General features: G+C 39.8%; 1 protein-coding gene across 7 annotated transcripts in view; it reads left to right on the top strand.

Annotated features, from left to right (window-relative positions):
• The window catches only part of NCOA7 (nuclear receptor coactivator 7), a 152,801-nt gene that overhangs the window by 61,958 nt on the left and 68,025 nt on the right, over positions 1 to 22,818 (top strand). For all 7 annotated transcript variants that reach the window (XM_036903886.2, XM_036903891.2, XM_036903890.2 and 4 more), the window contains 2 exons: positions 3,615 to 3,835; positions 22,020 to 22,099. In XM_036903886.2, the coding sequence (XP_036759781.2) occupies positions 3,615 to 3,835; positions 22,020 to 22,099 (301 nt within the window). The remainder of the gene's footprint in view (positions 1 to 3,614; positions 3,836 to 22,019; positions 22,100 to 22,818) is intronic.

Raw genomic sequence — 22,818 nt, 5'->3', positions numbered from 1 at the left:
TTTTGTCCCCGATCATCCTCCCACCCACTCACTCCAACCCCTCCCACATGGTAACCATCAGTCCCTTCTCAGTGTCTATCAGTCTACTGCTATTTTGTTCATTTTGTTTTCTTAATATTTTTAGATTCGACAAAGAAGTGAAATTATATGGTAGTTGTCTTTCTCTTTCTGGCTTATTTCAGTCAGCCTAATACCCTCTAGGTCCATCCATGTTGTTGCAAATGGCAGGATTTCTTTCTTTTTTACTTCAGCAGACAAATTAGGACCAAAAAGGCCCTCCCACAAAACTGGTGTTATCGAGAATTTGAATACAAATAATATTCCATTGTGTGTATGTTCCACTTCTTTATCTACTCATCTGTACTGATGGACACTTAGGCTGCTTCCCTATCTTGACTATTGGAAATAATGTGGTGATAAACATAGGGGAGCATATATCCTTTTGAATCAGGGGTTTTGTTTTCTTCAGGCAAGTTCCCTGAAGTGGAATTACTAGGTCATATGGTATTTCTATTCTTAGTTTTTTGAGGAACCTTCATACTGCTTTCCACAGTGGCTGCACCAATTTATATTTTCACCAACAGTGTAGGAGGGTTGCCATTTCTCCACATTCTTGCCAGCACTTGTTATTTCTTGTCTTTTGGATAGTGGCCATTCTAACTTGTGTCAGGTGATAGCTTATTGTGATTTTGATTTGTATTTCCCTAATGATTAGCGATGTGGAACATCATTTCATGTGCCTATTAGCCATTGTGATCTCTTTTAAAAAAAGATAAATGCTGCATGATGAAATACAGGTGAATTTTTTAAACATATATTTACAGCAGTCATGTTAAATATGTCTCATTATCTTGAATTACTCATCTGTTTAAGATGATTTGCCAGGTTTTTTTTTTTTTAGCTCAAGTGTACATTTGGGATCATTAAAAAATCTTAGGTGAAAGAAGGGGAGTTGATTTTCTTATATAACCTGTTGTTTTCAGTTAACCTTAATTTAGTGATAAAAAACCCTATTGTGAGAATGCCCTGATACTGACTTGAAGAACAAAAGTGAAGCCTGAGAAGATAAAAGCCTTAAAAAGGAATATTTGAAGAGCATTAATTATACAATATTTCTCAGACTGGCAGTTATTCCCTCTTAGAAAAGGTGTTGAAAATATATTCCCAGGCTCTGAAGGAAGTGTTTTACAGTCCTGAAGGGCTTCCAGAACTCATGTATGATTTCCAGTTATAAGATCAATATGATGGGAACATCATATTGATAACCTATAGAGAAATAAATTCTCAGGAGTAAGTACGCTAGCCAAAACAAAAGATGTAGCTGACTATAAAATTATTGGAGTATTAAATTGTACTCTGTTTTCTGTTAAACAGATTTGTTATTGCTGTTGTCTAGCTTTTTTTATATATACAACAATGATGTGGCTATATGCGTTGACAATGATGGTCTGTGTGTAAAAGGGGAAAAATGAATAAAACAATGTATCCCATTTTGTTACTTTCACATGTGAAAATCAGTCTCTAATGAGATGTCCCTGAGCAGTGCTGCTGTTCATCAGAACATGTGCCCTAGATCTGAGTAAGTTTAATTATCATGGGGACACTGAAATGAGGCCATTTAAATCAATTTAAAGGGAAAAATTCAGAAGATTAAGAAACAGCTTATCTCAGGCTGCATAGATGTCTCTTACTCCTATAAGGAATCATTTTTGGAATGGACAGTAAGGTTCATTTCAAGCATGTTTTTGAAAGCCCGTATATCAGAACATACCAGCCATTGCCAGTCTTCTGGATGCAGAGATCAACTCTTTGCATAGACCTCTCTAAGCAAAGTGCTGATCTCTGATTATATCTAGGTTACTGCATATTAATTTCAGCCTCAAATAGTAATCTTGATGAAGAGAGAAATTTTTTTTATTAGGAGCATTGTCTGACTCAATATTGCAAAGAACCACCTACTCTTTTACCAGATTAAAACAGTTTAGAATCAAGATAGAATATAAAAATGTGTTTACTGAGTTTAATTCCTTTTTATGAGTCTCCAATTTTGTCTAGTCTGTATTTTTTTTAACAAGTAAACATGAAAAGACAGCTAAACTAAGAGATGCCAAGTATATTCATCTGCAGTTTTTTCCAACTGTCCTTTCTCCTAGTGAATATACTTAACACGTAATGAAAATCTAAGAAAGTGGCTGCCTGTGTTCAATGAATAACAGCCTAGCTGAAATATTTTCTTAAAATATGAGACCTTCATCTCAAAAGCTGAATATGTTATATATCTTACCATACTTAGTTCTCATGTCATTGTATGATCATATTAGGGAAAATCTTACAATTTCTGTTTCTGTTTGTATATATAATATGGTTTATCTCAATATTTTTATTGATATAAAATATATTTTGATATTTTGATATATTTGATATATTTGATATTTTGATATATTGATATAAAATATATCAATATAATAAAATTTATTGAGATAAATATATCAAAATAATATATTTATCTCAGTTGATCATAATAAAAGATCTGTTAGGTAGCAAAGCCTCAGCAAGGGACCTCTCCAGACTGTTAAATTGATTTGTCCAATATCACAGAGCAAAGCAGCACAAAATCAAACCTTAGTCCCTTTATTTTCCTACAGTCATCTCATTTTTCTCCCCAAACATTTCCTTATCTTTCCCACCATAAAATTGTGTAGTTGTTCAAGAGAGCAAAGGAAACAGGCATGTGTCAGAGATAGCTAACAGTGCCTAGGAGGAAATGGAGGGGAAGAGGATCCTCATTTTTAAAAATTTTCATGAGTAGACTGTCATGTATAGTAGAGGCCCAGACCCTTGTTCTTGAGGTCTGGTCAGATAAAAACATTCTTCAGAAGAACTAGTAAGTACAGAGTGACCAATCAAGTACATATATCAGCTGGAAGAGACTTTGTGTTGTTGGGTTTCAGTGAAGTATGATAAACTTCATCTCTTTAACATCTTGGGAGTAAAGAATTGAAAACATCAAATATGTTAACTAATGTGTCTGCCATTACTAATCATAATGATAACTACATATTGTCGTTGTGGTATGCTCTTCCTTCAGTACTACTATTACATGTGGAAAGAAAAGGATTACTCAGACCTGAACCGTTCCACACCTTTCCAAGCCTTTACACTCAGCACAAGAGACAAGTATAAAGGAATGATTTTTTACATATGTTCCTGCCCATTCAGACCAAAGTATCACTGAAAATCAGAAACACTCTTTTTAAAATAAAATGTAATGCTCCAAGCAAGGCATTATAGTAGGGTAGCTGTATATATTGATTAAAAATACTCAGCATGTAATAGCCATGTAAGAATCTAGTTTTTTCTCAGGCTTAGAGCATTTCCCGATAATTTTTTGAGGCACAAATACTGAAATATAAAATTCAAGAAAGGCTATATAGGTCTCCACATAAAGATTTTTAAGTGATTAGGAAAGAAAAAAAAGGAAAATGTAAGTAATATAAAGAAAGTGTTTTTCTATCAGTTCATTAGTTTCTCAATATCCAACAGAGTGAAATTAATATAATCCTTCCTAACACATCATTTTCAAATGTTTTTCCTTTTTTCCCCCTCATTCCTAGATTGAAAAAGAAAAAACAAGCTAAGCAAAATGCAGAGACAGCCTCAGCTACTGCTCCAAGGGCTCATACTGGAAAAGAAGAAGCTAGTACAGTGATTTTAGAACAAGAGAAGTGCAACATTGCTGGGGAAGAGGAATATGTTACTGATGAGAAAAAAAAGAGAAAAAGTAATCAGTTAAAGGAGATCAGGCGTACAGAACTAAAGAGATATTATAGTATTGGTGAGTATTGGTGGCAGTACTGCAGCATTTTCATTTTTAAATTCCACAATAATTTTTAAAAGACTAATTTGTAACTGGTCATACTAATAATAGTAAGAGTTTATTAAGGAGCTAATGTGTTCCATGTACATAATCTTGTATAGAGGGATGACAGCGAAATAATGTTGATTTGTCTTGCTTAACTTTGTGTTCCCAGTGTCTAGCGCAGTGGCTAGCACATAGTGTGTGCTAATAGTTATCAATGAATGGTCACTTACCCTGTATGATAATGCTTTTCTTAATGTGTATAGATATATGCATAAAAACGATAGAAATGCCTGCACTGCTTGGCATCAGCTGGGCAATAGAAAGTGTAGGAGACATGGCCTTGTAGCTATCAGTTTGAAAAAAAAAAAAGACTTGAGAATTTTAGGTAAGGAAGTTTTTCAAATGATTATATATTTCTCAGAAGAGTCTTTACATCTGAAACTGCAGTAGCAAAAGTGGGGTCTAGCACGATGGAAGCAGTAATCCTGCTTTATGTGGGTCATCAGTCATCTCACACTTGCTGCTCCTGTCACATGCAGGAAATGTTCAGAAACAAACACAAAGAAAGGGGACCAGGCATCAGAACTCGACGTGGCATCCAGGTTACAGGACACTCAAATCGCTAGCATAAGACAGAAGCTTGAGGGGGTCTCTGGGAATGGACTGCAGTACAGTGTACATGCGTGGTTTCACAGGAACTTGTTCACAGGGCCCCAGACTTGGTCCCAGTTTATGCCAAAGTTACTGGGGAACAGATCTTGTCTCCCTGTTTAAAATAACTGTCTAGCAGTGCTCATCAAGGTAAAATGGGCTGCCACTGAGGTGGCAATAAGTGTGCTTTGCTGGCATTGCTCCCACTGGGGCAGATGAGGTGTCTGCAGCACAGCAAGTGTGGTTCCTAGTTGTCCAGCGGCCTGTGCTGAGTACATCACATATTGCATGGCTTGATGGATGCTTCTGATCTCAAGCCATTCAGTATTTAATAAAATGGTGTAACTGTCACCCTATTGAAAGAAACTTGTATGTGATTAATACACTTCCCTTTAACATTTAAAGGGGTTGAGTATTATCCCTTACTCCCCAGAACATGAAGAAGATTAAGGAAAATAGCATATCACATCTTCTTTTACAAATAATTTGTACATGTTGGCCATTTGAAAATGGTGTGGTTTTTATAAGCCGTGCAGTTTAAAATACTGTCTTTTTTCATCTTTACTTGAAATGTGGTTGAGTAAGAAGTACTTTAAAGTGGAAACATTTTGCTCTGCACTTTTTCCCTGAAGGAGGCTGATAAGAGTCCTGTCCACTGAGGTTTCTTTTTAGGTATGATGCTGTACTAACTGTGGACACTGCATTAGGATAGTGTTGCATTCTGTTACATGTGTAACTCTTTGAGTCTATAGTTCCACAATACCCTTCACTCTTACTCTTACCTAACTTTCACATGACTTCAGTGACTGACACAAAATCAGTTCAGTCATCATTTCTTCCAGGAAGCCCTCCCTGTCCCTGGCCTGCTCCTTAGACTTCCCTTCTGCTTGTCATCATGGATTTACTTATCTGCTTCCCTATTTATTATTTATAGACTGTCATGACTTGGACCCTCTATTATTAGCTTTTTGTAGTATCTGTGTTACAGATGCTCTTTAAGTGTGCTTTGAGTGGGTAAATTAATATGTAGATGAATGAATACTCGTTTGAATTTCATGAAAATCCTGGAAGGATATAGGTGTCAGTACAATAGTGGGGTCAGAATTATCTTGTGACTTTATTTGGGGGCAGCAAGAGATGCCTTCATAGCTTTTCATCTTCTCTCAAGAATGACAGTGGTAACAACTGGTTTGCACCATTTCCTTAGGTGCATCCAGTACTTGTATAAAACCACTAGGTGGACCATTGAGTTCCAGGATTCCTTGTCCCTTTTCATATGTAACTCTAGCTGACACACCTGTTGGCAGGTTTGCTTGATCTCATAGGGCTGACCTGGCATATTCCCGAGTCCGATAAGGATGTTGTTCTGTACCACTAGGTGGCGATTGAGACCTCAAGTCAGAGCAATTCCAGTTCTCCTTCACTGCTTCTTTTGGTGGCTGTACTCTGGGGACAAGAGACGTTAAAATGGGAGCATCTTGTCAGCTACACTAAGGATTTGGACTTTATCCTGCAGTTAGTGGGCTTTGGGGGCATCTCCGTTAATCTGTTTAAAATGATGAATCTGAGGACAGTGGGTGGCCGTGAGTCTGAAGGCAGGTTGTGCTGACTGGAGACTGGGGCAGAGGAAAGAGGACACCCTAAGGAGAAATTTTTCTCACAGAAACAGCAGTGTTTGGTGACCAGTGTAGTGTGTAGGGGGAAAAAACAGTCAAGAATTGACAAACTAGAAAATTCAAGAAGGAAGGTAATGAATTTGAAGTTGAAGATGTTTTTGAGGTGCCAGATGGATTTGTGTAGGGGGGCCTAGGTTGCAGGTGAATGGCCCAGAAATTGGTACTTTAAGGTATAAGGTAAATCCATACATGTAAAAGAAGTGATCCAGGAAATGCACTGAGTCAAAACCAAAAGTTAATGGATAAAAAATAATAATGAATTATTAGAAAAACAAACTGGAAGGATATCTTGCCAATTGGTTTCGGCCCCTGGGCAAGTTTGCTATAGATTCAATGTGACCAAAGAAAATGACAGCAAACATTCTTTGGGGTGAAAGGGTTCATTACACAGCTTGTTCTCCCGGTGGTAGGTTGAGCACTAGTGTCTCTGCCTCTGCCCAGAGTACTGGGCCGAGCTCTCTGTACAGCACAATAATAGCTTATTGCCTAAAGGTGTGGAAGTGGTAGCCTAACAACAAGCCAGTTACATCATCAGGTGGTTTAAGTTGAGTGAGGATCCTGGCCATAGGAACCCCAACTTCCCACACTCGACCCCTCCAGGATTCTCACCTTACAATCAACACACTTTCAATTTTCTGCAGTGGTCCCTGTGTGAGAAAGCTGGAGCACTGTAACCAGATTCCACAACAGCAACAGAGGATAACAACAACTTAGAGATAATGACAAAAATTAAGATACAACATCGTAGCATGGTCCATAAGTGGACTGACCATCCCTGCACACTATTGGTATCTGACTTTAGTCTGGATTTTAACAAGCCATTGTGCCTCTCTATCATGCCTGCTGCAGTAGGATTGTATGGCACATGAAACTATCATTTGATTCCCACCTGTTGCACCCATTCTTGCAGTGTATGTCCAGTAAAATGGGTGCCCCGATCACTCTAAATTACCTGTGGTCGGCCATAGGCATCAAAGAGACACTCCAGGCCTCTTTTGGTCATCTGCTGGTCTGCACAACAGGTAGGAAAAGCAACCAGACGTCCAGTAGCTGTGTCCACACAAGTTATGGCATGCTGATATCCTTCTGACACATGTAGAGGCCCAGTAGTCAATCTGCCACCTGACGAGGGGTATCGGGCCCTTAGCTATTGTCCCATGTTGCTGTATAACTTGGTGTAAGTCCCTTTTGGAGCACATGTCACACTCCTGCTGGGCACTACTAACTTCTTCAAAGGTCAAAGGTAAGCCCCATCGACGGGCTACAGCCCACATTGTCTTTTACCTGACATGCAACAAATGCTGATGTAACCACTGGGCTACATCAGAGGCGGGATTTCCTTCTAACCAATGTATCTGGGCCAATTTATCTGCTTCATCATTTCCTGTGGATGCCAGTGGCAAATGACCTGTCACATGGTATACTGTAATTATTTTAGTCTGACCACAGACCCATAAGTCTTGCCACAATTCTTGTCCCCAAAGGGGTCAGTGACCAACCAGCCAGTTAGCATGGTAGCTGGTTGGTAGCCACAGGGTCAAGCCCTGATAGACAGCCCAGCTATGGGTGTAGACAACTCTAGGGGAGGGCTACTGGCTGATCACAAGCCCCACGGCCCACAACTCTGCCCACTGGCTCCTCTTTCCCTCACCGTCTTCCATCCATATTGTCTGAGTCTTAGGATGGAAAGCTATGGCCCTCCATTTTTGGGGGCTTCCCATGGCCAGAGCAGTCTGTGTACCATGCATCTTTGGGTATAGGGGTTCGTCCCTTCCAATAGGAACTCTCTGTTACTAATGGCTCAAAAGCAAGTTCTTCCTGCTTTTCACTAGTATATGTCACTGGCCCCAATAAGTGTTGGAGTTCTTCACTCAAGGGCCTATTACAGAGGGTACTAAACTGCTGTAGGTAAGCACCCCACTTGGCCAGTGTGGGCGTTTGTGCCACACGACTCCTTGGCTTTTGGGTCCAATCTTGTATGCACCCCAAGATGGGATAGGTGGTTATTACCTTTATCAGGCCATTCCAATGATGGATTTTGTAGCCAGCAAGGCATGATACACGGCAGGCAGTTGTTTCTCTATCAAAGTGTATCGTACCTCTGCCCCTTTCCAGAGTTGTGACCAGAATCAAATAGGTTGGTGAGTTTGTTCAAGCCACTGCCAGAGACCCAAGCTATAACTGTCTTCAGTCACATGAACATGCAGCTCACAGGGCCTTAATGGCTCTATCACACTCAAGACCTACAAGGCCATAACTGCCCATTTTGCTATAGTAAAGACAGATGCACATGTCTCATCCCAGTCCCATCTGATGCTCTTTCGTATCAACTGGTATAATTGCTTCAGAATTTGTGCCAAGTGTGGGATAAACACTCTCCAGTAGCCTGGAAGACCCACAAACTCCTGTAGCAATGCTATAGTTGTAGGGATAGGAAAAGCCTGGACTTAGTCTATAACTGCTTCTGGTATAACTTTGGTCTTACCTGACCAGATGACCCCCAAGAATTTGACAGACAAACCAGGTCCCTGAACCTTGGTACTGTTCACAGCCCATCCTTTCTCCTGTAGATGTTGCAGCAGTCTAGGTGCTGCACCTTCTAGATCTGAAAGAGAATGGATGTGAGCATGACATCATCAATATAATGGTACAGCTGCACCATTGGCAGTTTCTTCCATGTAGCCAAGTCCTGGGTTACAAGTCTGTGACAGATGGGGCTGTGGAGGTATCCCTGTGGAAGGATGGCAATGTGGAAGGATGGTGAAAGTCCATTGCCGTCGTTCCCATGTGAAGGCAAACTGTTCCTGACTTTCCTGCTCAATGTCAATGGAAAAGAAGGCATTAGCAAGATCTACCACATAATGGTATGTTCCTAGTTCACGGCTGAGAGTATCCATCAGGTCTGCAATAGAGGGGACAGCAGCATGCATAGGGGGTATGACTTTATTCAGTTCTCTGTAATCTGCAGTCATATGCCAGGAGCCATCTGGCTTTTTTACTGGCCATGCTGGGGAACTGAAAGGACTATGGGTGCGATTTATAATACCACCTTTTCCAGCTCCTGGAGAGTTTCTCCAATTTCTTTATGCCCTCCAAGCACTTTGTATTGTTTGGTATTAGTCAACCAGCAAGGCACAGGCAAAGCTATGGGTGGATGCCTAGCATGTCCCCTCAGAACTGCCCTCACCACACGTACTCTCAGTCTGAACTCACCTGCAGTGGTCTGCAATCATAGACCCTGCAGGATATCAATCCCCAAAATATACTCAGGGATAGAAGATATCTACACAGTATACTCTTTTGGGGGTAGATGCCCTATTCCCAAAAGGATTTGGGCTTGTTTCAGTCTAATAGCCTTCCCCCCGTATCCATCTATGATAGTGGGGGTCCCAGGGAACCACTCAGGTTTACTATGAATCAGTGAACATTCAGCCTGTGTCCACCAGAGCCAGAACACTAATGTTCACTGGGGACCAGTGGATAGCTATTTTAACATGTGGCCTCAGTCCCCTCCTGGTCCCTCAGAGCAGGTACCTCGACCTTCCCCTCAGTCAAACCGTGTTCCCCAATCATCCTCCTGTGTGGGCTCAAGTGAGGTTGGCTTGCTCTCCAGCAGGAAGTCTTGCAAACAAACAGTACGGACTTGTGGCTCTGTCTCTGACCTCTGCCTCTTTGGTCTTAATGACTGGAACTGCTGCTCTGGTTTCAGCTGTTGCCATAGCCCTAGTAAGATCCTATTTGACTTCCCATCTAATTTTTTTCCATCTACTCCTGCCCATGGTAAATCAGTCTACATCTGGGTTCTCATAACCTTCATGGGGCCCTTTAAATTCTTCTTGTGAGTAGCAGACCTTATTTCTTTCCATGTTCTCATTGCTTCAGCCTCTTCTAAGTCTCCTACTATATGTATCACCTCGCTGATGGGCTTCCCTAAGTGAGGGGAAAGAATGGCCACTAGAGACCCAAGGAGGGGTGTGGGAGCCTTTTGAAGCACAATATTTCTCATCCCAGTAGTGAAAATCTCTTCATCTGGGCCATAATTCTCTGGACCTTAGATGACATTTCTTATGCCTAGCTCTTGTAACACCTGTTGGAGCTCAGCACATGTCTGCCATCTAACAGGAGAAGATGGTAGATCACCCTGATTGGACCACACAGCACGAAGTGCAGACATAAGCCAATCAAGGAGGGAGTGACTCCCTGGGGTCTGATATGCGTTTTGTAATCGCTGCCTCAAGGCAGGCTGCACTGTCAGGGAAAACAGCTTTCCCATCTCTGATCCCAAAAAAACAATTCCATCCACCCCTAAGTCCCACAGATGCAGGAGCCAAGCTGATATTGACACCGAGGGCTTCTGCCTAAACCGGGAGCCCAAATCCACCAGCTCAGCCTGAGTATAGGGGCGGACCATAGAGTGCTCCACGACCTGGGGAGGGGGCTGCTCCTCTCCTTGGGGAACTTTCAGCTGCTGAGTCTTTATTTTCTTTATAATCACTGGGTGTGCTTTCAATACAGGAGGGGTCAGTGCCTCTGGCACCACCCCTTCATCCTTCCCCAGCTCCTCCATTTCTGGGGCTGATGGCACCTTTCTCTCCCCTCCCCTGAGTGCCTCTACTACAACCATTACCTTTTCTACCATCCCTTGCAGCAATGCTAGCTCAGTCTTCAGCAGCTCTCTTACCTTTACCTCAATGCTTCGCAGCTGGTGTTCTCCTGCTACCTCAGCCTGTGCTTCCTTCAGGAGTTAGTCTTTTTCCTTGATGGCCTTTTCCTCCTTCAGAGCACCTGGCAGCACTGCCATCTCATTATATGTCATCTTTTACCTCTTCAGTGGCACCTTGCTGCTGGCCTTCTTGTGTTGCCTCCGCCCACATCAATGCCACTTCTTTCTTCAGGGAATCCACAGAATTTTGAAGCTCGTGTTCTTGTGCCACCATTTCTTGGGTCTTTTCAGGAGCATGTCCTTCTCTTCTGTAGACTTTTTTAATACTGTGAGAAGCAGCCAACTCACAGTCCCTGCTACCTCATGGGCACTCTGTCTCTCAAAAGACCTTCTTACTATACCAAGGGCCACCCCTACAGCCTCAGGTGTCACCTCCACTTGCCTCCAGTCCTGGGGTGGGGCCCAGTCCTGTAGGAGGCAAGCCACCTCAGACCACATATCCATTGGGGGACAGTCCGCTGTCTCCCCATTCACAGAGGCAGCCCACTGAAGCACCACTCCCTTAAGGGCAGCCTATCTTTTTCCTTGGTCAACAATGAACCCTGCAGACTTTGCCAATTGTCTTGCCAGTGGGTTTCGGCCCTGGGCAAGTTCGCTATAGATTCAATGTGACCAAAGAAACTGACAGCAAGTGTTCTTTGGAGTGAAAGGGTTTATTACCCGGCTTGTTCTCCCGGCGGTAGGTCGAGCACTAGCTTCTCTCCCTCCGCCCAGAGCACAGGCTGAGCTCTCTAGATAGCACAATAATAGCTTATTGCCTCAAGGTGTGGAAGCAGTAGCCTAGCCACGGGCCAGTTACATCATCAGGTGGTTTAAGTTCAGTGAGGATCCTGGCCATAGGAACCCCAACTTCCCCACAAAGGATCTATAACATGATGTTGATAATTATTTTCATGGGGTACAGAAATTGCAAGAGCATTTTGTTTTCTTCATTTTTTAACATACTACACATTTTGTAATTATTTTTAATATTAATCAAAATATGGGAACTGAATAATAAACCAAAGGACTTTTACAAAAAGAACATTAGACAAATGTAAAGTTCTATAATCAATATAAAGGCAAGTAATTACTTTCTGTAGGTGTCTATCTCCACATCTGTAACATTACCTGTCTCATCTGAGGAAGTATATTTTGACAAAATAATGTTTTTATCTGTGCCTCATGTAAACTTTGGTTAAGAATGCTTTGCTATCTCCTGTCAGAAGAATGTAACAGTTGAGATACTGGTAAAAGATATTATGGAAAGATTGAGTCACCTCATTGTAACAAGGTGGTGCCAATTCTAAAAATGTTTAGTTTTGTTTTGTTTTTCAGAGGGGAGTAGGAGAAAGGAAGTGGAGTGATTGTATCAAGGCAGATGGCATCAGATAAATCTAGATCCATCTCCTAATATAGCACCTGGCATACCATAAGCATCCAAAAGAAGCTTCTAGAATATGTGAACCCAACCCCTCTGTGCTTGTGCTTGTATGTTCTGATAGACTGAACTCCCTTTTCACTTATTCTATTTATTTATGTGAACTCTTAAGGAACTGTTTGATAATAATGCATCTTAATGTATGTTTCAAAATTAGCTATTAAGTTATAGTTAAATTTGACACAGATATATTGAAATGTTTATATATGTATCAAAAATGGTTGGTCCATATTACAGTATCAAAATATATTAAATGGTATGCATTATGTCACAAAATTCTTTTATATTAAGGGAATACATTATTCTTTAATCTTAGAATAGTGCACATTTTTTGCTTCTGTGTAAGTGGAGATAGGAATGGGAATTTTGCGAATGTGGACTATGTCTCAATGGGGAAGTTCTTCAATTGAAACAGGTATGCAAGTGTCAGATACGAAAGAAATGGAGAAATTTCATAAATATGGGAGGCAACCCTAAATTGGAACAAAATATATTATTACAGCTTTGTAGTATTTTAATACAAAACATAAATGCTAAGAATCCTGAATGATAAAGTAGATATTTTAAGAGAATTGGGAGGTTACTTCAACAAAAGAAAACACTATGTAAGAGTATGGCCAGTTTTGTGATTATTGCGAAGATTGATTTAGAGCAAACCTCTGCAGTGTGAGAAATAAATTGAGTTTTTCAGTAATAAATTTGTATTCCTTATATTAATCATTTCAACTCATAGTTTTCTCTCCTTAAGCCAAAAAAAACCTTAAGAATAAAATAGTGAATTAAATTCTCTACTCTCCTTTGTTAGGCTTTTTGGTTTTGCTAGAACATTAAAGTAACTACTGAGTTATTTTCCACAATGGCAACCCTGACACTTTCCTTACATGGATTATTTTTTCTTAGGGTTTTTTAACTACATGTGTGAAGATTTCCTATTTGTCACTTACCTTTGTTTCACTTGGCAAGTTCAGAAGCCATGGCTATGTTATTTTGATAGATTAATCCCCAAACATAAAAGTAGGTCAAGCCACAACACAAAATAACTTTGATCTTCTTTTCAAAAGTAGTGATCATTCTGGTACTTCAGAGCTCAAAGAATCACAGGATATAAGGATTAAATGGACTTTAATGTGAAAGAGGATATCAAGAACCCAATTAATGCTTTGCTTTTTAAATCAGTATATAAAGACTTGAGGAACCTGGATATAAAATAATTGAAGTTGTTAGGATGGAAATAATTAGGGCTGTGCTTCAAGGGGCCATCAAGAAAGTCAAATTGTTTAAATGAAGTCATGCCATGAAAACTAGGTGGTAACAGGACAAACCTAATGATTGTCCTCAGAAGGTACCAGAGTGTTGCAGAAGCAATGAAGTGGTAAGAAAGAAGATGACAGATATGGGAGGCATGAGTGAAGAGTGTTTTTTGGAACATTATATGTACCTCCCTTTATTCAAGCTTCCATTTATAATACTTTAGTAAATCTTTTTATATATAGAATATTATATATATATATATATATAAATATATATAATTTTATATATATATAAAATATATATAGCCCTTATCTTATTATATTTATTCCTACATATTTTCTAGTTTGACACCATTATACCTGGAACTTTTTCAAATACATTTTTATCACAAGTATAAAAGACTATTACATCTGGCACCTTTACTGAACAATTTTATAATTTCTGGTTATTTGTATATGTTGGTTCTTTAGGTAGACAATTCATCTGACAATCAAATTTTCATTTAATTAAGTTTGAATACTTAAAACTCTTAATTGTTGCTTTGACTAGATTCTCAAACAAAGCTGAGCATAAACCACGATAGTTGAAATCCTTGTTTGTATATTGGTATGTTTTACTTTTAATATTTGCTTTTGATTTCTGATACTTTTAATATTTGTTTTTGGTTTCTGATCTAAGAGCTCATCTGTTTACTCAGGTATGCTTTAGGAAAGATTAGAATAGTGCTTAATTTCTAAGGAGGCCATTGGTGAACAAGTGGCACCTGGAGTGCATTCTGCACAGGTGTTACCTTATGGTGCTCAGAAGGGGGGCCTCCAGTGAGTGCCCGGGATCCCCTCTTCATCCTCAGGGTTTCCAAACTGTCTCCATTATGTTTGTAGTGTTTCTTCTTTCATCTCCACTACAAAGTTCATTTTTATGCCCTTAAGTACTTGTGGTTTAGCCTTGCATCACATTAGGTTAGCCTCTTTGTTGTAATTTAGTTGAGTAGAAGATACTGTGCCCAACAGCCTTAAAAGCTTTGCTGGAATTGCTCTTAGGCACTTATCTTGCACAGAACAACAAGAATAAAGGGAATAGAGTGGAACTCTTGCACTGCTGTGGGTATCTCTCCCACTGCATACCCCAGAACCTCTCTTCTAGGAAGCTGGGGTGGGGGTCTCACTAGGGCCTGAGTTCAGGCTGCATGTAGGTAGTTAATGAGCGACTGTGGACCTGGATGTGATATCGGGAAGTCATTCAGTTTACATTCTTACAAGGAAATTGCTTTTGATATATACCCTTTAGGGTTCCATTGCTTTTTCAGAAGCATATTTCTAATGAACATCAAAGAATAACTGAAAGATCTTCATAATGTTAAGAAGTTCCCTCCTATTCTTAGTTTTCTAACAGTGGGGGATTTATTTAAATTTTGTTCTTTTTTTAAATAAACTAATGGCTGTTTAACTTTATCATATGCTTTTTAAAGGCACCAAAGTGATGAGATATGGCTTTTCTTTAAATAATTCATAATCATCTATCATATTAATGTTATATAACTCCAATATTTCTGGAATGAAACCTTTTTGCTTATGGTTTATAATTATTTTAATATTCCACTCTATTCAGATTGCTGTTTACTTATGTTAACTGCATTATTATCAATAATAATAGCATTTGTTAAGCACTTACTTGGTGCCACACTCTGAGATAAGTACTGTATCCATCATATCACTTAATCAACATTATGAGATAGTTCTTCATTTTATAGATAAAGACACAGAAACACAGACATTTTCAAGTAACTTTGTTAACTTGAGAATGAGAATGTGTCAGTGTTGCTAGTTGAACCTAGTTCATTTTACCCCCAAACCAAATTATAATTCCAAAAATGTTTGGTGACATAAGAGAGGCAGCACATGACCTGATTTTATTGTTAATGTCATCAAACCGTGATTGCCAATGCATCAGCTCCCAGAATAGTGATATCTCTGTCGTTGGAAACAGGTTTTCCTGTTTATAAGTCAGAGTGCTCCTTTCTTAGAAAGATCTAGAAAGACATAGACAACTTTTAATCCCCCTTATATAGATGCCATGGAAACTGGAAACTGTTCTCCCCCTTGAGACACGGTGTTGAGTATCCTGTGAGATTTGTCTCCTGTACCCCATTCAGATGGTCTCACGCTAGAGATGGAAGGGAGAGCGTGGTTGTTCAAGGGGAGTGAGGGAAAAGGGGACACACATAGTAAGTCTAAGCCAGTGCAGAATTGACCCTGATATAATTTGAAAACCTGGAAAGTTCTGTTTGTGCTTATTCACATAATTGATAACAGAAAAAAAGGCTATATACTGTCTTTTCTTTCCTTCCTGTATCTATGTAGAGGTTATGGAATCAAGACCCGGGGAATTCACAGTGTCTGTTGTTTATGTTTTCAAGTACAGTAATGTATAATGTCAACTGTCCTGACTTCCCCTGGTCCCCAGTGGTTTGTGGCAGGAGCCAGATGCTCAGGTTTAGAGACATTGGTATTGCCTCATTCTTGGTGGTTTTTCTCAGAACCAGAAGTATAAAATAATAAGTTTGTGTTTGTGTTTAATATAAGTCACTAAATTCATGGTAATTTGTCATGGTAGCAATAGGAAACACCACCTCATGCCATTTTCCTAACTCAGCATCCAGCGCTCCTCACCTGCAGGCTGGCTTCAGCTGCCCTGCTCGTGCCAGCAGCCCCACCGGTGGCCGGTAGAGTAGGGTGCTTGCTCACTCCTCACACGGTCTGTCACCCTGGTGCTGAGCCCCCTGACCGCTGGTGAGCCCTTGTTGTTTCTTCTTACTGCTGCTTTCAACATTCACATTATTGAAACCTTCTCTTTGCCACAGTAACTTTTCCAAATTTTACAACCCTTTAGCCCATACATTTTAGCAAATGACCTTATCCCTACGTTTCTGATGAGGTTAACACCGTCTGTCTTGAGATCGCTCCAGTTTCACCACAGGAACTGTTATCCATTACCAGTTACCAGGTTTCTATCTCTTATCTTCTGTGCAGCATTTGACGGCATCAATACAACCTTCCTTTAACTTTTTGCCGTGGCCTCTTCGACATGATGCTCACTTCCTGGACTTTCAGCCCCCCACGCTCATCAGCCTTGCTGCTTCTCACCCCTTCCTTGGGTTCTGTCCTCCAGCCTCAGATCTTACGATTCAGTCCCCTGGCATTTGTGACCTCATGCGAGACTTCACAGATCACCACTGCAAAGGAATCCTCCCCTTTCAGCCTTCATGCCCCTCTGGGCATCCTCCTGAACATCAGCTTCATTTGGCCTCAGTGCACGGAGAGAGAGGAGTCTCCTTTCAGTTAGCTTGTATGTAGGCACTCCTCAGATGCAGGAGCCAGGAGCCTTGTGCTCCAGACACTCATAACCCTCCTGTGGGAGCAGCGAGGGAGGAAGGGCACCAGATCTATGGGGGTTGAGGTCCACACGGGTTCCCCCTCCCCATTTCAGCCCCCACCTCCAGGATCTATGAGACTCGAGATGGACTAGGCTAAAGGGTCTATGTTGCATCCCCTAGGGTTTTTGTCGGTTTTTTCATAGCTGCTCCCTCATTGGTTTGGAAAAACTGGCTCTAAAGGCTTCTTTTCAGAGTGGGAGCAGATAGGAGGTTCAGTGGCTTTGCTCTGAATGGCTTCGGAGGAACACCTGCCAACTTTCCCCTCCAGCAGGAGGTACTTTGACATCATTTACTTCAGGTTCCTGTAAGTGGGAAGTTGGGGAGCGGCATTAGAATTGGGGTAAGTAAAAAGGGTCTGAGGAGGCCTGAAGCTGAAAGTAGATGTATCAGTGTCACTGGGGGGACAGTTCCAGATAGTTACGTGCTTAGCATGGTCATGATCTCCACTTGAAACACTGGAATCGCAGCCAACCACCCTTTCCCGAGGCCTCAGCCTCCTCTGCAGGGCCAAAATCTCCCCACTGCTTTGTGGACTATATGCCACAGAGCCCATCTAGTAAGGTCCACAGGACTCCATTGAATTGTGACACATAGTTCGCCATCTTATAACTTACAGCAAAAAGATATGTAGGAAGCAGTAAGAAACCTTATCTTGTGCTATAATGACTGAAGACATTAAATTAGGTCCTTGGAATTTACCAATTTTGTGCTTTCTAGACTGAGTCCACTGTAAAACACATTGTTAAGTTTGTGGCTTTAATGGTGTGATACGATTTTCTGGTGTGATGTTCCATCAGTGAAAATGTTGCCTGGCATCAAGTTGGTCAGGCTCATTGATCTATATTGGGAAGTTCATTCAAGCATATACACCAGGTGTCATATTATGGCACATGATATTCAAAAATGAGTATATCATGGTCCTTACCTCAAGAATTTAAAAATCTTAGACTCTGGAAGGAAGGCTCTTTTTTGAGGGCATCTCTCATATTTATTGATCAAATGGTTGTTAACAACAATAAAATTCTGTATAGGGGACTCAATGCGCAGTCATTAATCAACCCCAAGTCTATATCTCAACAGTCTCCAATCTTCTGAAGCATAACAAACAAGTTCTTACATGGTGAACAAGGTCTTACATAGTGAATAAGTTCTTACATGGTGAACAGTGCAAGGGCAGTCATATCACAGAAACTTTCGGTTTTGATCACGCATCATGAACTATAAACAATCAGGTCAGATATGATTATTCATTTGATTTTTATACATGATTTACATGTGAATCCCACATTTCTCCCTTATTGTTATTATTTTTTTTTTAAATAAAATGCTGAAGTGGTAGGTAGATGCAAGATAAAGGTAGAAAACATAATTTAGTGCTGTAAGAGGGCAAATGTAGATGATCAGGAGTGTGCCTGTAGACTAATTATTAATCCAAGCTAGACAAGGGCAACAAAACATCCACAAATGCAGAAGATTTCTCTCAAAACCGGGGGGGTGAGGTTCTAAGCCTCACCTCTGTTGATCCCCAATTTCTCACCTGCTGGCCCCGAGACTGTGCCTGTCTTAGGTTGTTCCTCCTTTGAGGAATCTTACCCGTCTCTGGCTAACCAGTCATCTTCCAGGGCCATACAGGGAAATGTAAAGTTGGTAAGTGAGACAGAAGCAATATTCTTTGAAAAGGTTAGCTTTTTATTTCTTTGCAGATTTATGCCCTGTGGCTTCTATGCCCAGCATTTGTCTTGAGGTATCTTTACCACTTGGAAGAATTACGATACTCGGTAACTTTCGATATGAGGCACTAATTCTACTAAAGGGTTGTAATTAGGAAGGAAGAAGAAAAGCTATAGAGGTAGCAGACGGAAGAAAACATGGGAAGATTGATTATTTCTTTGACATATATTCTTGTAGAGTAACATAAGCATGTATAGGTTTTAAACTGCTAATTAAATTGCGCACATACATTAACATAATAGGAATACAGCTACATAACAAAAGCAGACCTACAATTACCAGCCCTCTCCAGTGAAACCAAGAAAACCAGTTAGGTACCCTAGGCATTTGTGAAAACTTGTCAATGATATGATGGATATTGTCTAACTGAATTTGAATAGTTTGAGAAAAATCAGACAAATTAAAACAACACATTCCTGGGAACAGTTCACATCCCATGTGTTCTTTTAACAGTAGATAGTCTATAGTCGCACGATTTTGGAGCACTGCAACTTGCACTTCTCCTAATTCTTGGTTGAGTTCCGACAGTATAGATCCAGTCAAATTTGTTGTTTTACTGTATGCACAGGCCAGCTTAGATATCTCCTTCTTCATTCCCATGGCAAGTCCAGGAACCGGTGGGATGACTGCAGCTACCAGGATCTTTGTTGAAGTGTTTTGATGTTCATCTTCTGGAATGACTCTTCCAGAGGATGTTGATGGTGGAAGTTCTTCTTCATATCGTATCTTAATTCGTTTTCTGTGTAGCCAAATTAGGCTTTGATCCTCTGTATAAACACAAACAAACCCTTTGCCCACACTTTGATATGACCTTTATACCATTGTGAAGAACCTATTGGAGATCACCACACAGGAACTGCTTCTTTTTTTTTTTTTAAGAGAAAGGAATATTATCAGAAAAATGTACTTCCATAGCTGATCATCTGACACCCTTTGAAAGATCAAAATTAAGGATATGTAAAGCATGCATTAATCATTGATTTGCAGTTAGTTTTATGGGAAGGCTTTTTTTGATCCTTTTAATATTACTATCTGTGACATTGTTCTGGCCTACCCACCTATGTCAAAGGAAAGTAATTTAATTTTTGTACTAATTCAGGTGTATTTAGTTATGTTTATCCTGAACGGTTCAGCCAGCACCCAGTCTTCTTTCACAGCTGGGCAATATAGAACCTCATGACTTGGTGGCTTGGAACAGTGCCCCCTCTGGGACCAGAGATAATTATGCCCAGCTTACAGAAGGGCATGGACCAGAAGCTGCCACCGATAGGAAAGGAGATTAGGCTCTAGAATAGGAAGCACCTACAAAAGGATGTGAAGAGACTGTTCTCAAAGCAAGAAGACCTAAAGTTACAACTGTTTATGCTGACAATGAGAAAGGCAGGAGTGCAGGGCAAAGAGAGTGGAGCTGAGGTATTAAAAGGAGTGAATGCCAGTTAGCGCATAAGAATTATAAAATACCATGATGGAGTTTTTCAGTAGTCTATGTAGAATCTCCCAATCTACAGAATCTGGAGATCTGGAGATCTAAACAACATAATCAGTAGTCTCATCTTCCCGAAGGAATTTAGATGTGTCTACCTGAGGTAAGGAGGTGATTTTTCATAGTCTAGAGAGATCTTCAGAGTCCTGCAGTTCTATGAAGAGATCTGATTGAACCTACAAATAACTAGGAAAGGACTCTAATGGCAGCATCTATTGTTTTCTTTTCTTTTTTTTAAATATTAAATAATGTAAAAAAATATCTCAAAGGCAGGTAAACCCCATGTGAATTAACTATTTTCATGTTTTTGGGTTACCTTCCAGTTCTCATCAGTATGCTCATATTTGTTATGTAAATGCAGTGATACTGCTGATCTGGGTGATCGGGTATGGGGGGATGTAGGAACTCAGAGTGCTGAGTCAATCATACTTCTCATCAGTTCATGGCATGTCATCACTGGTCAGAGCTGAACTCCTTGTTAATTATTCATTAATTCCCTTTTATACTCATTCGCCACTCCCGTTTGTCTTCCTACTTCACACCATTTTACAGTGTTCAGTGTGTACAGGTTTTTATTTGGATATGGCCTTGAAAAATGTGTGTGGTTGTGTGTATCTCTTTTAAATATACATAATATTGTTCTGTACATACCAATCTGTTTCTTGATGTAAACATGTTGCAGTGTACATTTCCTGCTTATTTTTAATTACTGCCTAGTATCCCAGAGCACATCTACTTCATTTTACTTTCTCTCCAGCACCGCACTGACACAGATGATGCTGTTAGGTACACCCTCTATAGGTCACTCTATGCTCTACATAAAGCACATACCTCCTGGGGAAGGATATATAAATGTGAGTTCAATTGCTGAGTCATATGGGCTCTGTAGACTTAATTTGCTGGAATGACTGTACCAGTTTACATTCCTAGTAGTTCACATGTCTGCCAACCCTAGAATTATCCATCATTCTGATTATTTTTTTGCCATGCTAATAGGTATAAAATGATACCTTGTCTTAATTTGCTTTTTTTTCTGATCACATACAAATTAGTTAATTCAGTTTTATATTTTTTGTTACTTAAAGTATTGTAATTATCCATTGTAATATTTCTCTCTGGTTTCCAAGATCTGGGTTGCTATATTAAGATGTATTTAACAATAACAATTAGTTTGACTTACAGATAGCTGCCAAACTATTAGGTTGACCAGTTCTGACTTATAAAAACAGCAAAACCTATGGTGCAACTTAATATGTTGTTGCACATATAGGTTTTTCCAGGGTTTTATGATTATAAATAATATTCTAGTAACCATATGCTGTGACACCTAGCAGTTTTATTTTTTGTATTTTTCCTTGGTAAACTTACTCTTAGGAATTTATCCTGAGTCAAAGAATGAACAATGTTATGGCTATTCTTACATACTGACAGATCATTTCCTAATGGATGTGTTGATCTACATTATATATCATTTATATCAGGATTGTACTAGTTTTACTCTAACTTCACCATACATTAATTATCATTGAAACTATCACTTTAATAACTATAAAATTTTACCTCATTGTTATTTGTACTGTTTGGTTACAGTTAACATTAGTCATTTATTCAGGTGTTCACTGATGAAATATGTTTTTTTAGGAGTATGGTCTATTTGTGCCCTTGGTCCATTTTTCTATTAGTGTTTTGTTTTTTAGTCAATTTGAAAGTGAGTTTTAACAAACTGTAGATTACTCTGGCCTCCAATCCTGAAAATGAAATTTTCATTTACATATATTTTGTTCTTCAGATAACAATCAGAACAAGACACATGATAAAAAAGAGAAGAAGATGGTGGTTCAGAAGCCACACGGTACCATGGAATACACTGTAAGTATAAACATTTGTTAATACTGGACTGACATGTTTCCTCCTGACACATCCTGCCTCTGTGCTGCACTTCTCTTGTGTACCCATTAAATAATGGAGCTTCTGAAGTCCTGCTTTAGGTCATTTCTCTTCCCTCCATATTTTTTCCCTGGGCAATCTCATATAAACCTGTGACTTGAATGACTTATTGTATGCCAGTGAGGACCAATTTGAGAATTTGAGGTCTCTGTACCGAATAAGCTTTCTGAGTTCCAAAATCATAGATTCAGTTGCCTATTCAACATACCTATCTAGACCTTCATATTTGGTCTTTTTTCTAGAAACAATGGCTCCATCATCCACACATTTCTACAACCCAGAACCTTCTTTCCATGATAATCCATGTTCATTCTTACCTTCTGATCATCCACCAATTTATTTTACTGTCTCATAAAATCATATTCCTTTAAATAATTTATCTCAGCTTAACATTTTTTATGTAATAGTGTGATTGTTATTTTAATGTCTGTCTTGTCCCTTGATTCATCTTCCCATGGAGAGAGACTAGACCCCTTCTTGGCCAACATTGTATTTGTGGTGCTCTCAGAGTTAGACCTATCAGTAGATGAGTAATTCTGTGCCTGTGTCCATTATTGCACCTCCACATTATCTTCCATGTGCTTATCTCTCTCACTATAGCATGAGCTCCTGGAGACCAGAGTTATGTCTATTTATCCTAG

The sequence above is a fragment of the Manis pentadactyla genome, chromosome 12 (assembly GCF_030020395.1).
Source record: "Manis pentadactyla isolate mManPen7 chromosome 12, mManPen7.hap1, whole genome shotgun sequence".
Taxonomy (NCBI): Eukaryota; Metazoa; Chordata; class Mammalia; order Pholidota; family Manidae; genus Manis; species Manis pentadactyla.
This window is presented reverse-complemented; position numbering and strand designations above follow the sequence as displayed.